This window comes from Salvelinus namaycush, chromosome 2, assembly GCF_016432855.1.
Source record: "Salvelinus namaycush isolate Seneca chromosome 2, SaNama_1.0, whole genome shotgun sequence".
NCBI classification, from domain to species: domain Eukaryota; kingdom Metazoa; phylum Chordata; class Actinopteri; order Salmoniformes; family Salmonidae; genus Salvelinus; species Salvelinus namaycush.
The window spans coordinates 61,811,173-61,825,253 of NC_052308.1; the positions used below are offsets into that span (position 1 = coordinate 61,811,173).

A 14,081-nucleotide genomic window follows, 5' to 3' on the forward strand; every position below is an offset into this window, starting at 1 on the left:
TTTTTCTTCAAAGCACGCCGCTCTGTTAATCGGCAGTTGGTGTAATTTGTCCTCGCCAAGATCTTTCCATAAACACGTGGCGTTCCCTGTTTGCCCGTTTTATTTGCTTGCATTGTTGTGTTTTTGTTCTCTCCAACTCCTCGTCCCTGCCTGCTTGATTGTTTGCGGTTTAATCGCAGCTTATTCCTGGGCCTTGTTTCCTTTCCTTGTGTTTTCATTTCATCCTCCCCGTCTCTGAGGGCTTGTTTTCTGTTCGTGCCATGGCTCTTCTCATGTGTCCCTCGCCGGCAGAAATCAACGCTTAGATACACAGCAGGGAAGAACAAAACAAATAGACAAACACAGCCACGGAACAGATGCAAAGTGACTCTGAAAATGTCTTCCGTCTCTGATATGACATTGGAACGAACCAGAGGAGGGAGAAGCGAGCCGATGGTACGGTTGTGTCTCATGAATATGGTACAGTACAAAGAGTACGGTTCTGAATGACAGTCTACGTTGCATATACATGCATACTGTACATGTATAGGTACATAGACAGATGGTAGGCTCACTCGTAGGGTTGCAGTAGTACGTCTTCATAGTAGTATACCTCCATTACTCTATTCTATCAGTTACCAGGTTACCACCTGAACTAAACAATGCTACTGTGGTCGTTCCAGGCCCCGATGCGCAGAAGGGACTCCTGGGGGGCTGCACTGCCTGACGCGGACACAGACAGACACGCGGTGGTGCGCATGCCAGACTGTGCCATGTACCTCGCCGCGCTGAACGCCAAAGCGTAGATAACGGACGGAGTCTCGCTGTGGAATTAGGAAAGCCATCCTGATTATAAATCAGAGGAGGCGTGAGAGAGGGGGAGGGGAGGCCAGGTGTGTCAGAGGGAGCTGGTGTTATCACATATTACAGAGTCCAGGCCTAGTGAGGAATAGTGATGGTGGTGGTGGTGATAAAAAAAGGTATTCCGGTATTTGGCCGTTGCGAAAGCACTTGACATTTCCGTTGACATTTGAGCCCCTTTGAGTCTGCTTGAAATTGCGTTGTTTCATCCCGGCGTAATGCTACACTTTAGAGAACCCATCTTATCTCTGAGATTATACAGCGGTATTATGCAGCGCTAATAGTGCTTGTAGATACTTCACAAATGAGACAAAAAAAAATGCATCACATCACATATAAGGAGGATTTGGACCGCCACTAAAGGAATACTTCCGAATATGCAAATACCCCTCGGAAGAATAAGGGCTTAACAGATTTGACTCACTCAAACAATGACATGCGCCTCTTTCCCAGGATGCAACTGTCCGTCAGAGAGCGAGATTAGGGCTCTGGGTTGTGACAATGTGTTAAATGAAAGAGGACAACGAGACACCTCTTTCATTACCGGGATATGACTATAAATGTTTCTCCTATTGTTGTATCCAAAGAATGATTAAAGTCCTGCATTGGGAGGAGAGAGAAGAGGGTGTAGTGGGAAAAGGCTGTGCACTGCCCCCTATAGACTATTCTAACTTGCTGCAGCGTCACACATACAGTACTGGTAGGTCTACAGTATGTCATTGGTTCAATCTGGCAAGGAGTCTAAAAGCTGGTCCTCAAGTACCCCTGAGAACTGATTAGGTTATGTTGTTGTTTTTTGGTCTAATTTATCTCCTCATTCATTTCAAGGGAAACTGACCTCAAACAAACTACTGTATCAAGAGATATCAAGTCATAGCTTGAAAATGGTTCTGCAATATTTTGGAAATGGAATGGAAGATCTAGCCAATTCAGTGACCGGGGTTGGGAATAAGATTCAATTTCCACTTATCACTATGAGCCCCAGAGTTGCAGTAGTTACTGAGAACACTATGCCTGTATTGCTACAGTTACATGGTATGTTCAGTAGCAGGTGAGCCATGGGGCACAAAGGCTGAAACACCAACAGATGTCCCTGTATTGATCCACAGCTGGTCCAAGTGCCAGGGAGGAGGGGGGGACATCACTGTTAAAGGGGATAGAGTTAGTGGTGGTGAGGGGTGCACTGGTTAGAGACACCCCCCCCCCCCCCCCCCCCCCCTCCAAAACTCTTCTGTCACATCCTTCTCGTCAATGCCCTGGAGCCATTTTGTGAAATGTTACCAGTAAATATCCAGCCTGGATTAGTGAAGACACAAAATACCACAGCCATCTGCCCTACTTACAGCAATTCAAAAGCTTTTGATAGCCGCAGTTGATCAGCTGTGTATACACAGCACATCACAGCTTAGGAAAAATGAAGACTGTTTTGTTGATGCCTTTCGAGCTCAGCCAAGGTAAGGTACTGTACGTTTATAGAGAGCTGGAACAGGAAGTCACCCCCGGTTGTGTATGGTGGAGCTTGTCTCTAGGGGGGATGGGTGGTCAGACCAGTTCCTCATATCTAGATTCAATCACAGTTGTAAAAGCGGTCCATCCGTAGCCAGAGTCACTGTGCTGTGTAGAGTATTGGACTGACTCTAGCCTTATCAGCTCGGCCAGTCCACTCTCCACCGGCCTGACCAGTTACCACTGGCTCACAGCCCAATCACACTTCAGAGGACTTGGCTAATAGAAAAATAAATTGCAGAGGCCAATTCCAATACATTGTGCCATGAGTAGAGAGGGGGAAAAAACTCCCTCCTGCCTCTGATATAATAGCAACACAACAGTCATATCAGGTTAATACAAATCTAATGGACTATCAGTGGACTCATCCTGTTTAGGAGATGCAAGGTCAGCGGTTTTCTCCAACGGCGGCTCTCCCTCGGGACAAGCAATATGGCCGTTTCCCTATGAACATGCAGGCGTACTCTGGAACACACACATAGCCCTCCTGTCATATTAGTCCCTGTCCAGCTCTGCCCCGCAACAGAGGGGGGAGCAAGGCCCTCTAGTCAGCAGTATGCTCACTGAGGTCAGAGAGAGAAGGAAAGAGAGATGTATTACAATCAATAGGCCCACGTTGTAAATTAGACAGGCTATGGAGCAGCAGCAAAGGTGGGATCGATACTTGTGCTCAAAGTTAATACAACTGCCAAATCCCCAAATAACTGTTCCTGTGGGGCAGGTTCTGCTTTGACAGGATGGCTGAACATTGCCTTACTATGGTATGCTTATGTTCAATGATAATCCATGATGAAACAGCAATGTGGGCATTAGAGGGCAGACATGTTGACCACCCAGGCTGAGGCTTGCAGCTGCAGTGTGAGCAGAGGTTCATTAACTAGTCTCTTGACACACCGGACGGGTAAAGTCACTCCATCATTGTGGCGGTGCTCCCTTGTGGACCTAACGGAGCAGATCACTGGCTCCACCACAAACAGAGAGCTACAGAAGTCCACTGTCACTGTGGCCCAGAGCACAAAGACAGGCGTCAGACCCCCACGGAGACGGAGGGAGGCACGTTGTGTTCCATCTAACTGACTCACTGGGAGAGAGTCATCCAGACTGGAAAAGACAACGTCACAGAGGACTACTGTATCTGACTCAAAAGGAAAACAAAACCTTCACAGATGAGCACTGTATCTGACTCAAAAGTAAAACAAAACCTTCACAGAGGAGTACTGTATCTGACTCAACAGTAAAACAAAGCCTTCACAGAGGAGTACTGTATCTGACTCAACAGTAAAACAAAGCCTTCACAGAGGAGTACTGTATCTGACTCAACAGTAAAACAAAGCCTTCACAGGGGAGTACTATATCTGACTCAACAGTAAAACAAAGCCTTCACAGAGGAGTACTGTATCTGACTCAACAGAAAAACAAAGCCTTCACAGAGAAGTACTGTATCTGACTCAACAGTAAAACAAAGCCTTCACAGAGGAGTACAGTATCTGTCTCAACAGTAAAACAAAGCCTTCACAGAGGAGTACTGTATCTGACTCAACAGTAAAACAAAACCTTCACAGAAGAGTACAGTATCTGATTCAACAGTAAAACAAAGCCTTCACAGAGGAGTACAGTATCTGACTCAACAGTAAAACAAAGCCTTCACAGAGGAGTACTGTATCTGACTCAACAGTAAAACAAAGCCTTCACAGAGGAGTACTGTATCTGACTCAACAGTAAAACAAAGCCTTCCCTGAATGTATACAGGTAGGCTAACTGCCCCCCCCCCCCCCAAAAGGTTCCAAAAACACATCATCAGTCTCTGTCTGGATTCCTGAACACTACTGTGTGTAAACCAGGCTGATTGACGTAATAAATAACACGGGAAATGTAGTGATGTGATATGGTGAGACACCATTTGGTGATGGGTAAAAACGGTCCCTGTCCACTTGGAAAAAATAATGGAATCAGTGGAATCAAGGAAATGGGGGGGGGGGGGGGCCTGGCCACTGTAACCAGGTTAATGAGGCCCCATTGTCGACAAAAAAGGCCCACAAAAAAGTTAATTAATCCATACAGCTGGATAATAATGAATAATTAGATCAATAATTTATTTCCATACATAATATACATACATTTCATAACAGTATTAACATAGAACGGGGTGGCAGGTAGCCTAGTGGTTAGAGCGTTGGCCTAGTAACTGAAAGGTTGCAAGATCAAATCCTCAAGCTGACAAGGTAAAATATCTGTCGTTCTGCCCCTGAACAAGGCAGTTAACCCACTGTTCCTAGGCTGTCATTGAAAATAAGAACTTGTTCTTTACTGACTTGCCTAGTTAAATAAAAGTAATAAATAAATACATATTTTTCTCATGATAGTAGAAACAAACGTCATTAATCACCCACGGACTGGTTCAAAATAATGGACTATTCCACCGTGGCAGAGTTCCCGTTCATTGTTTCACGCGATACGATTGCAAACATGAATTTCATTGATATTAAGCTGCAGCAATGAGGCGCTTGTCAGAGTGGGGCAGAGAAAAGGAAAAGAAGGAAAGTAGATTTAATTCCAACAGAAAAATGTAAAAGTTAACACATTTCTTTAGTAAAAACACAGGTGCTGCTGCTAATACTGCCATCGTTATCGAGAGGACGTGTATGTGTAGCCCATGTATCCGATGCTGTCTGGACAAAAAGAGTATGGCCTGTCATACGGGCTACATATAGTAAGACAGAGGGGTGCTGTTTTACTCGCTCAGATATTTTGTCCAGCGAGACAGTTTCAGCCACTTGCGATTTGAAGGAAAGTTGTCAGGTACACTGTTCGGATGCTGGAACTATTTTGGACGAATGTGCGAAGGTAACCTCCTTTTGAAGCGATTTGTTTGACAATAAGATGAAAACATTATGACTGGTTGTGTTCATGGCACATTCAGACTGGCCCCTGCCTGGGACCTCCAAATCACCCCACCTGAATGGAATATCACTAGCTAGGAGGTATAATACCAAGTCTTCAACTTAAAATGGAAAGTTCAGTCTAATTATAAAGATACATAAATCCCACTTTATTTCTTTATAAATTGAATACAAATACAGATGTGAAACAATACCAAGTATGCAACCTGGTGAGGGGCAAAAAAAGGTGAGAACAATTTTGACACGAAAACTCACGTACTGTGTAGCGGCATACACAAAAATGTGCTTTAAAAATATGAAATAATAAATTACTACTATGCCAACTGTATGCTCTGTCTGGCTGTTAAGGATTAATATTCTGCATTCGACCAGTGTCATTAGCCTAGGCCTACAGGCCTACATGCATTACATTGCTGCATCTGTTGACCAGAATCTTATTCCCATTCAATCTGTCTAGTAGTAGGCCTATATGGTAATAAAACATCTGAATGTGTAATGCCAATGACAAAACACTACACTACCACACACCAAACATACTATTACAGTTTGTCTTGATTACTAACACAATGAAAATGCTAGGCACATTTTTGCAGAGTAAACACAACCTCTAGTGGTGTGGGGGCTGTGCTTTGGCAAAGTGGGTGGGGTTATATCCTGCCTGTTTGGCCCTGTCCGGGGGTATCATCGGATGGGGCCACAGTGTCTCCTGACCCCTCCTGTCTCAGCCTACAGTATTTATGCTGTAGTAGTTTATGTGTCAGGGGGCTAGGGTCAGTCTGTTATATCTGGAGTATTTCTCCTGTCTTATCCGGTGTCCTGTGTGAATTTAAGTATGCTCTCTCTAATTCTCTCTTTCTCTCTTTCTTTCTCTCTCTCGGAGGACCTGAGCCCTAGGACCATGCCTCAGGACTACCTGGCATGATAACTCCTTGCTGTCCCCAGTCCACCTGGCCGTGCTGCTGCTCCAGTTTCAACTGTTCTGCCTGCGGCTATGGAACCCTGACCTGTTCACCGGACGTGCTACCTGTCCCAGACCTGCTGTTTTCAACTGTCTAGAGACAGCAGGAGCGGTAGAGATACTCTCAATGATCGGCTATGAAAAGCCAACTGACATTTACTCCTGAGGTGCTGACTTGTTGCCTCATGACACTCACCTGGACTCCATCATCTCCTTGATTTTCTTCCCTATATCTGTCACTCCCCGTGGTTCTTTCCTCAGGTGTTATTGACTCTGTTTTCATGTTGGTGCGTTGTTTGTGTTTCGTGTTCATTGTTTCTTTTATTTGTTAAAACTCTCACTCCCTGAACTTGCTTCCCGACTCTCAGCCCACTCGTTACACTCATTACAAAATCATGGACATTAATATGGAGTTGGTCCCCCCCCCCCCCCCCCTTTGCTACTATAACAGCCTCCAATCTTCTGGGAAGGCTTTCTACTAGATGTTGGAACATTGATGCGGGGACTTGCTTCCATTCAGCCACAAGAGCATTAGTGAGGTCGGGCACTGATGTTGGGTGATTAGGCCTGGCTCGCAGTCGGCATTCCAATTCATTCCAAAGGTATTCTATGGGGTTGAGGTCAGGGCTCTGTGCAGGCCAGTCTAGTTCTTCCACCCCGATCTTGACAAACCATTTCTGTATGGACCTCACTTTGTGCACAGGGGCATTGTCATGCTGAAACAGGAAAGGGCCTTCCCCAAACTGTTGCCACAAAGTTGGAAGCACAGAATTGTCTAGAATGTGGACCAAGCACACCCCCATTCTCATCGACAGGGCTGCAGTGGAGCAGGTTGAGAGCTTCAAGTTACTTGGTGTCCACATCACCAACAAACTAACATGGTCCAAGCACACCAAGACAGTTGTGAAGAGGGCACGACAAAACCTATTCCCCCTCAGGAGACTGAAAAGATTTGGCATGGGTCCTCAGATCCTCAAAAGATTCTACAGCTGCACCATCGAGAGCATCCTGACTGGTTGCGTCACTGCCTGTATGGCAACTGCTCGGCCTCCGACCGCAAGGCACTACAGAGGGTAGTGCAAACGGGGCCAAGCTTCCTGCCATCCAGGACCTCTATACCAGGCGGTGTCAGAGGAAGACCCTAAAAATTGTCAAAGACACCAGACCATTATACCTCCTCCACCAGATGGTGAAGCGTAATTCATCTCTCCAGAGAACGCGTTTCCGCTGCTCCAGAGTCCAATGGCGACGAGCTTCACACCACTCCAGCCGATGGCTTGGCATTGCACATGGTGATCTTAGGCTTGTGTGCGGCTTCTCGTCCATGGAAACCCATTTCATGAAGCTGCTTCCAGAGGCAGATTGGAACTCCGTAGTGAGTGTTGCAACTGAGAACAGACAAGTTTTACGCGCCATGTGCTTCAGCTCTCTGCGGTCCCGTTTTGTGAGATTGTGAGGCCTACCACTTTGCGGCTGAGCCTTTGTTGCTCCTAGACTTTTCCACTTCATAATAACAGCACTTACAGTTGACCGGGGCAGCTCTAGTGGGGCAGCTCTAGCAGGGCAAAAATTTGACGAACTGACTTGTTGGCAAGGTGGCATCCTATGATGGTGCCACGTTGAAAGTCACTGAGCTGTTCAGTACAGGCCATTCTACTGCCAATGTTTGTCTATGGAGGTTGAATGGCTGTGTGCATGATTTTATACAACTGTCAGCAACGGGTGTGGCTGAAATAGTCTAATCCACTCATTTGAACGGTTGCCCACATACTTTTAGCCATGTAGTATAGTTCAGCTCTCAGTTCAAATGTAAAAAGGTTAAATAAAGCCTTTTGTTCCTGGATATTTATGCTCTTGAGTGACATGTTTCTGAATTGGTCATCTTTGGTAAAATCATTCTAGGAAAAAAGAATACAGCTCATGCAGTGATATGTTTACTTGCCTTTTATGGTGCATACTATAATTCTAGTATCAACACATGGCACAGACATATAAAAGAGGTATAACCATGTTAGGATATATTGATAATTAGTATTTATAGTAATTGATTGAAATTACTTTTCATTAGATAACAAGTTGTATGTTTTAATGGAGGTAATTGATTTTGTGTCACGTATTTAATGTTTTGTCTTAATACACTTAGCAAATTAAAGGTGTCATTTTGACCTACAGTTTGGGGCTGCGTGTTAATTGTTTAGAAAATAGTGAATTCCGTTTGAACGAATGTGCTCAAGCAATCGAGAAAAACTGTAAATACCACACAACAAGGTAACAGCACATCGAGACGCTCGTGGCATAAGCTAGCAGAGCTAGCTTGAAGTATCAGGCAGAGGGATCTAGCTGGTGGCATTGGCTACTACCATTAGGTCATCCTTTATGCTCGTAAACATTAGCTTTAGTGTGTTGGAGGCATGGCCACTGTATTGCAAGAGGCTTGGATGCAACCCACATATGAACTCGGCAAAAAAAGAAACGTACTCTCACTGTCAACTGCGTTTATTTTCAGCAAACTTAGCATGTGTAAATATTTGTATGAACATAACAAGATTCAACAAACTGAGACATAAACTGAACAAGTTCCACAGACATGTGACTAACAGAAATTGAATAATGTGTCCCTGAACAAAGGGGGGGTCAAAATCAAAAGTAACAGTCAGTATCTGGTGTGGCCACCAGCTGCATTAAGTACTGCAGTGCATCTCCTCCTCATGGACAGCACCAGATTTGCCAGTTCTTGCTGTGAGATGTTACCCCACTCTTCCACCAAGGCACCCGGGGGGAATGGCCCTAGCCCTATCCAACAGGTCCCAGACGTGCTCAATGGGATTGAGATCCAGGCTCTTCGCTGGCCATGGCAGAACACTGACATTCCTGTTTTGCAGGAAATCACGCACAGAATGAGCAGTATGGCTGGAGGGTCATGTCAGGATGAGCCTGCAGGAAGAGTACCACATGAGGGAGGAGGATGTCTTCCTTGTAACGCACAGCTTTGAGATTGCCTGCAATGACAATAAGCTCAGTCCGATGATGCTGTGACACACCACCAGACCACCAGACCATGACGGACCCTCCACCTCCAAATCGATCCCGCTCCAGAGTACAGGCCTCGGTGTAACGTTCATTCCTTCGTCCATGACAAGGCCCCTGCTCACCCCTGGTGAGACAAAACCGCGACTCGTCAGTGAAGAGCACCTTTTGCCAGTCCTGTCTGGTCCAGCGACGGTGGGTTTGTGCCCATAGGCGACATTGTTGCCGGTGATGCCTGGTGAGGACCTGCCTTACAACAATCCTACAATCCCTCAGTCCAGCCTCTCTCAGCCTATTGCGGACAGTCTGAGCACTGATGGAGGGATTGTGCGTTCCTGGTGTAACTCGGGCAGTTGTTGTTGCCATCCTGTACCTGTCCCGCAGGTGTGATGTTCGGATTTACCAATCCTGTGCAGGTGTTGTTACACGTGGTCTGCTATTGCAAGGACGATCAGCTGTCTGTCCTGTCTCCCTGTAGCGCTGTCTCAGGCGTCTCACAATACGGCACATGCAATTTATTGCCTTGGCCACATCTGCAGTCCTCATGCCTCCTTGCAGCATGCCTAAGGCACGTTCACGCAGATGAGCAGGAACCCTAGGCATCTTTCTTTTGGTGTTTTTCAGAGTCAGTATAAAGGCCTCTTTAGTGTCCTAAGTGTTCATAACTGTGACCTTAATTGCCTACCATCTGTAAGCTGTTAGTGTCTTAACGACCGTTCCACAGGTGCATGTTCATGAATTGTTTATGTTTCATTGAACAAGCATGGGAAACAGTGTTTAAACCCTTTACAATGAAGATCTGTGAAGTTACTTGGATTTTTACAAATTATCTTTGAAAGACAGGGTCCTGAAAAAGGGGCGTTTCTTTTTTTGCTGAGTTTAGGTAGTTACATGATTACATTACAAATCGTAACCAGTACAATATACAGGCGTGTGCATGTAGCATATACCCCTACTATATACCGTAGTCTAGGCCCGTAAAACATACCACTGCAGATGTCATCACTGTCATCGTCATACAAACCCTTCTGTTTGTGCCCCCTGAGGGTCGAGCTCGTCGGTGAATACGTGTAATATCTGAGACCTCTTAATACCATTTTGTGGAACGCCTCAGAGCAGCCAGATCCACCCAAAGCCAAGCAACAGAAAATACATACTTGAGCATAACCACCACACAGAGACGAGATTGCCACTCCCCCATTCTTAACAGAACAGTCTCACACCCACTGTTACAATGCATCTGAGCAGAGGAAGGTGGGGGGATGGAGAGAATTATGGCCAGATGACGCTGCCTGGCAGGCAGGTGAGCTCAGCGTGATTCGGTGGACGGCAGGGGGAGACCAGGCCAGGCCAACCACAGGGAAGGGTGCCCTCCTCGACCCCCGGCTCCGCCAGAGGGCCCACTGTGAGCGGCCGGAGGCGTCACCTCTCCCCACTGCCCTGTGGATCGCTGCCCAGAGCCCGCTGTCCTTGCCAATTCTACCTAGCAGACATGAGAGGCATTCAGAGCAGCAACAAAGAAGTCCCAGGTTCAGGGGCCCTGGCATCTGATTCACAGGGGGGGGGGGGGGGGGGGGACCAGCGTGGGGTGAGAGAGGGAGGCAGCAGTGGAAGAGCAGATGCTGAGAGCACATCTGGAGAAGTGATCTGTCTGTCCCCCACCTACCAGACCACCACAGACAACATTAAAACACACAGACACACACAATATGGTGGATCAAAGCCTCAGATGAGGACCCCATATCCATTATCAAGCTTGAAATCCATTCCAACCAAAATGTTATCATATATAGCCTATTAGTTTACATTTAGTCTAGCTGTTATGCTGTACATAACTGTCAATGTGTCATAGGCCTAAAGAAAGAGACAGAGATTCTGATAGAACGGCTCGAGTCAGTTTGTTCAAATTGTACTGCCTCAGGGCTGGAGGACTACTGTGGCGGTAAGTCTAGTCTACACATCACAGTGACAGTCTCATTTCATGTCCAGCCCTTGAACACGGACATGAAGGAAAGGGACCGGGAATTTTATAAAGGGACATTTACTCCTGAAAAGAACACAGGGTTTGAGCGGGTTTGAGCACAAAAGGGCTGAAGAGCAAGTGCCCTGCAATAAAATAAAGTAAGGTCAGCAGACTTCCCATGTGACAGCACACTGCCTTGGATTAGGTGGTGTAAGCCTATTAATGTGGTTTGGACTAGGTGGACCACCCTGTCTCCCCACCCTGCCTGGCCAGCCAAAGATTAGCCTGTTAAACGCACTTCCCGCCTGCATAAAATGCAAACTCTGCTCCTCATCCAATAGCAACAATTCAGATAGGAACCTGTCTGCCCACCCGTAACTTGAGTTACCTTCTCTACCATTCAAATGCACATGGGATTTGTTTCCCTTCAAAAGAGCAGTTCTCTCTTATCATCCATATTGTATTAATTTGTTTATCTTTATTAGGGCAATGCCATGAGTAAAGGAGAATGTCAAACTTCTCAGCCAGGCATGTGGCAATGTTTTACACTCCAATTACAATCAAAGCACTTTTGAGAGAAAGGTGGACATGTTTTATTGTGGACATTGGTGAATCATGCAAGGAATTTTAGTAGGCCTAGCTACACAATTTGAAATAGTCCTGTCATTCCTGAAATATTAATAATTTGGCTCGGATAACTGGTTAGGCCGCTGAGCAGAGCAGGTAGCCTAATGAAATTCAGTCAGCGACCTTTATCATTATGCAATTTCCTTGCATAGCATTCTGGCAGTGGAACAAATGAAAGAGTACGGTTTGACACCGTGCCATTTCACCGACAAAACACAATCTACCACTAAGTTTTTTTTCTACAGAGACTGGGGATTAACATTTCTGAGCTCGGGCCACAGATTAGGTGCGCGGGGGTCTAGAATTTCATCATCTTTCAGAGGCACAATGGCTCATTCTTACCGTTTCCTCATCTATTCTCCGACGGTGGGGGTCATTGGTGCGTGCCTCTGCTCCTGTATTTGTTTTACGTTTTCAGTATACCCTTGGTTTTTTAAACATATTTAAGAACCACAGAGCAAAACAAACTTAGTATTTACCCAGTCGAAAACGAAGCTTTTCAGAGACACTTCCTAGCACGCGCTGCCACCTTGTGGGAAAAGCACAACATCGCGTAATAGCGCTGTGACATCGGTATTTTTATTTAAGGTCCGCTTTCTGTGGCCTTTTCCTCTCAAGTAAATACATTGTATTTTGAGGCATAATGCCAAAACAGCAGATATGCCTGCATATAAAACAAAGAAGCCTACTTTGTTATAGAAATTGTACTTTCCCATTTCAATATTTAAAAAAAATCTTTTTTTTAATATATATTCAATGTAGAGCCAAGTTAACATTTATTTAATTGAAGTTACTCTGTTAAATATACTATATACAATGATCCAAAGAATATATCAAGTAGCACATCCAAACTACACACAAAGACAATGTAATACAAAAAGTAATAACAGTCAAGATATTTCATCAAAATAGAGAAAAGGCAAAGATAAACAGAAAAATAATTAACTTAGGAAACAGTGAAGTCAACCTGCCCAGAACGGGGTCTCAATGCTCTCATTGCACATTCAGGACAACCACAGAGCAATCTTCTCTTCAAAGCTTGACACCCTCCCCTGGCTCCATGTACCCATCAAGAGGCAGCAGGGGGCTGAAGCGCAGCAGGGGCAGGTCCACTGAGGGGCAGCAGTCCTTGGGGTGAGCCCAGCCTTCCTTAGGGCGAGCCCAGCCCTCCTTAGGGCGCTGTATGGGTGGGAGCGGAGGGGGCAGCTCCGAGTTGGTGCGGATGGAAGTGTTGTCGTTGCCGTCGTTTTTGTAGTCAGGAGGGGGGATGGGGGGGACGCTCCCGTGGCTGCTGCTCCGACAGTGGACCAGGAAGGCCCCCCGGTGGTGGCGGTGATACAGCACACCCACGGTACCGAGGAGCAGCAGGATGAGGAAGCTGAGCAGGAAGCACACCACGTAGATGCCTTTGACCATCCCGCTGGACCACACTGAAGTACAGCCTAAGGTCAAAGGTTAGGCAAGGATTAGATGTACACAATTTACCTAGTGCAGTCACCTTCATAACCATGCACCTTTGTCTAACATTCTGTTAGGGTTACACATTCTGTTACCTAACGAACCCATTTTCAGGGGTTAAATCGGGAATATTAGGGTGGTGGTCTAACTTATCAACTTCAGTGCCACTGATTTTTAACTAACCAATGTCATACTGTATGTTTTCCTTGTACTTCAGAGAACAATAATTCTACCAAAATCTATGGAGTACCAGTGTTACGCTGCTGCTGCTCAGGACTATGCTGATCCACCGTAATCGTCGACTCGTTGTGCCGGTCCGTATCAGCGGCCTTGGTGTCCACGCAAATGGTTCCACCTGAGCCCAGCCTAGACATGTCCTTGAACCCGGAGTGGCATCGGCATGAGTAGGAACCAAAGCGGTTCACACACTCAGCGTTGATGTCACACAGCACCAGCTGAGTCACACACTCATTCACATCTGAGAGACAAAGGGTGCATAAGTAACGTTGATTAATGGAGTTAAATATGAAAACAAATCACTTCAAATCAAATGATTTAAAGTCAAACAAATACATTTCTCACCTCATTGAGCCCCAAGACACCTAGTTGCAAGCTATACTATATCTATACAACACAATATCTTAAACATCTGCAGTAACCTTTAGTGCCATTTGTAAAGATCAGAGTACAGTGCAAAATAAGCTACAGATTTATATTTGTTTGTAGGAAACTGAGACCTACCAGCGGTGGATACAGAGACGATGACACCCTGTGTTGAGCTGTCCCTGGGGCTAACCACCAT

At 45.8% G+C, this 14,081-nt stretch overlaps 1 protein-coding gene across 1 annotated transcript; it reads right to left on the reverse strand.

Annotated features, from left to right (window-relative positions):
* Window positions 1–12,648: 12,648 nt before the first annotated feature.
* zgc:66455 (uncharacterized protein LOC393502 homolog) lies at window positions 12,649–14,081 on the reverse strand. The gene is made up of 3 exons (XM_038966508.1): window positions 14,021–14,081; window positions 13,530–13,757; window positions 12,649–13,263 (listed from the first exon to the last, which is right to left on the reverse strand). Exons 1-3 carry the CDS (start codon window positions 14,079–14,081, stop codon window positions 12,854–12,856), a joined length of 699 nt encoding a protein of 232 aa, XP_038822436.1. The 3' UTR covers window positions 12,649–12,853.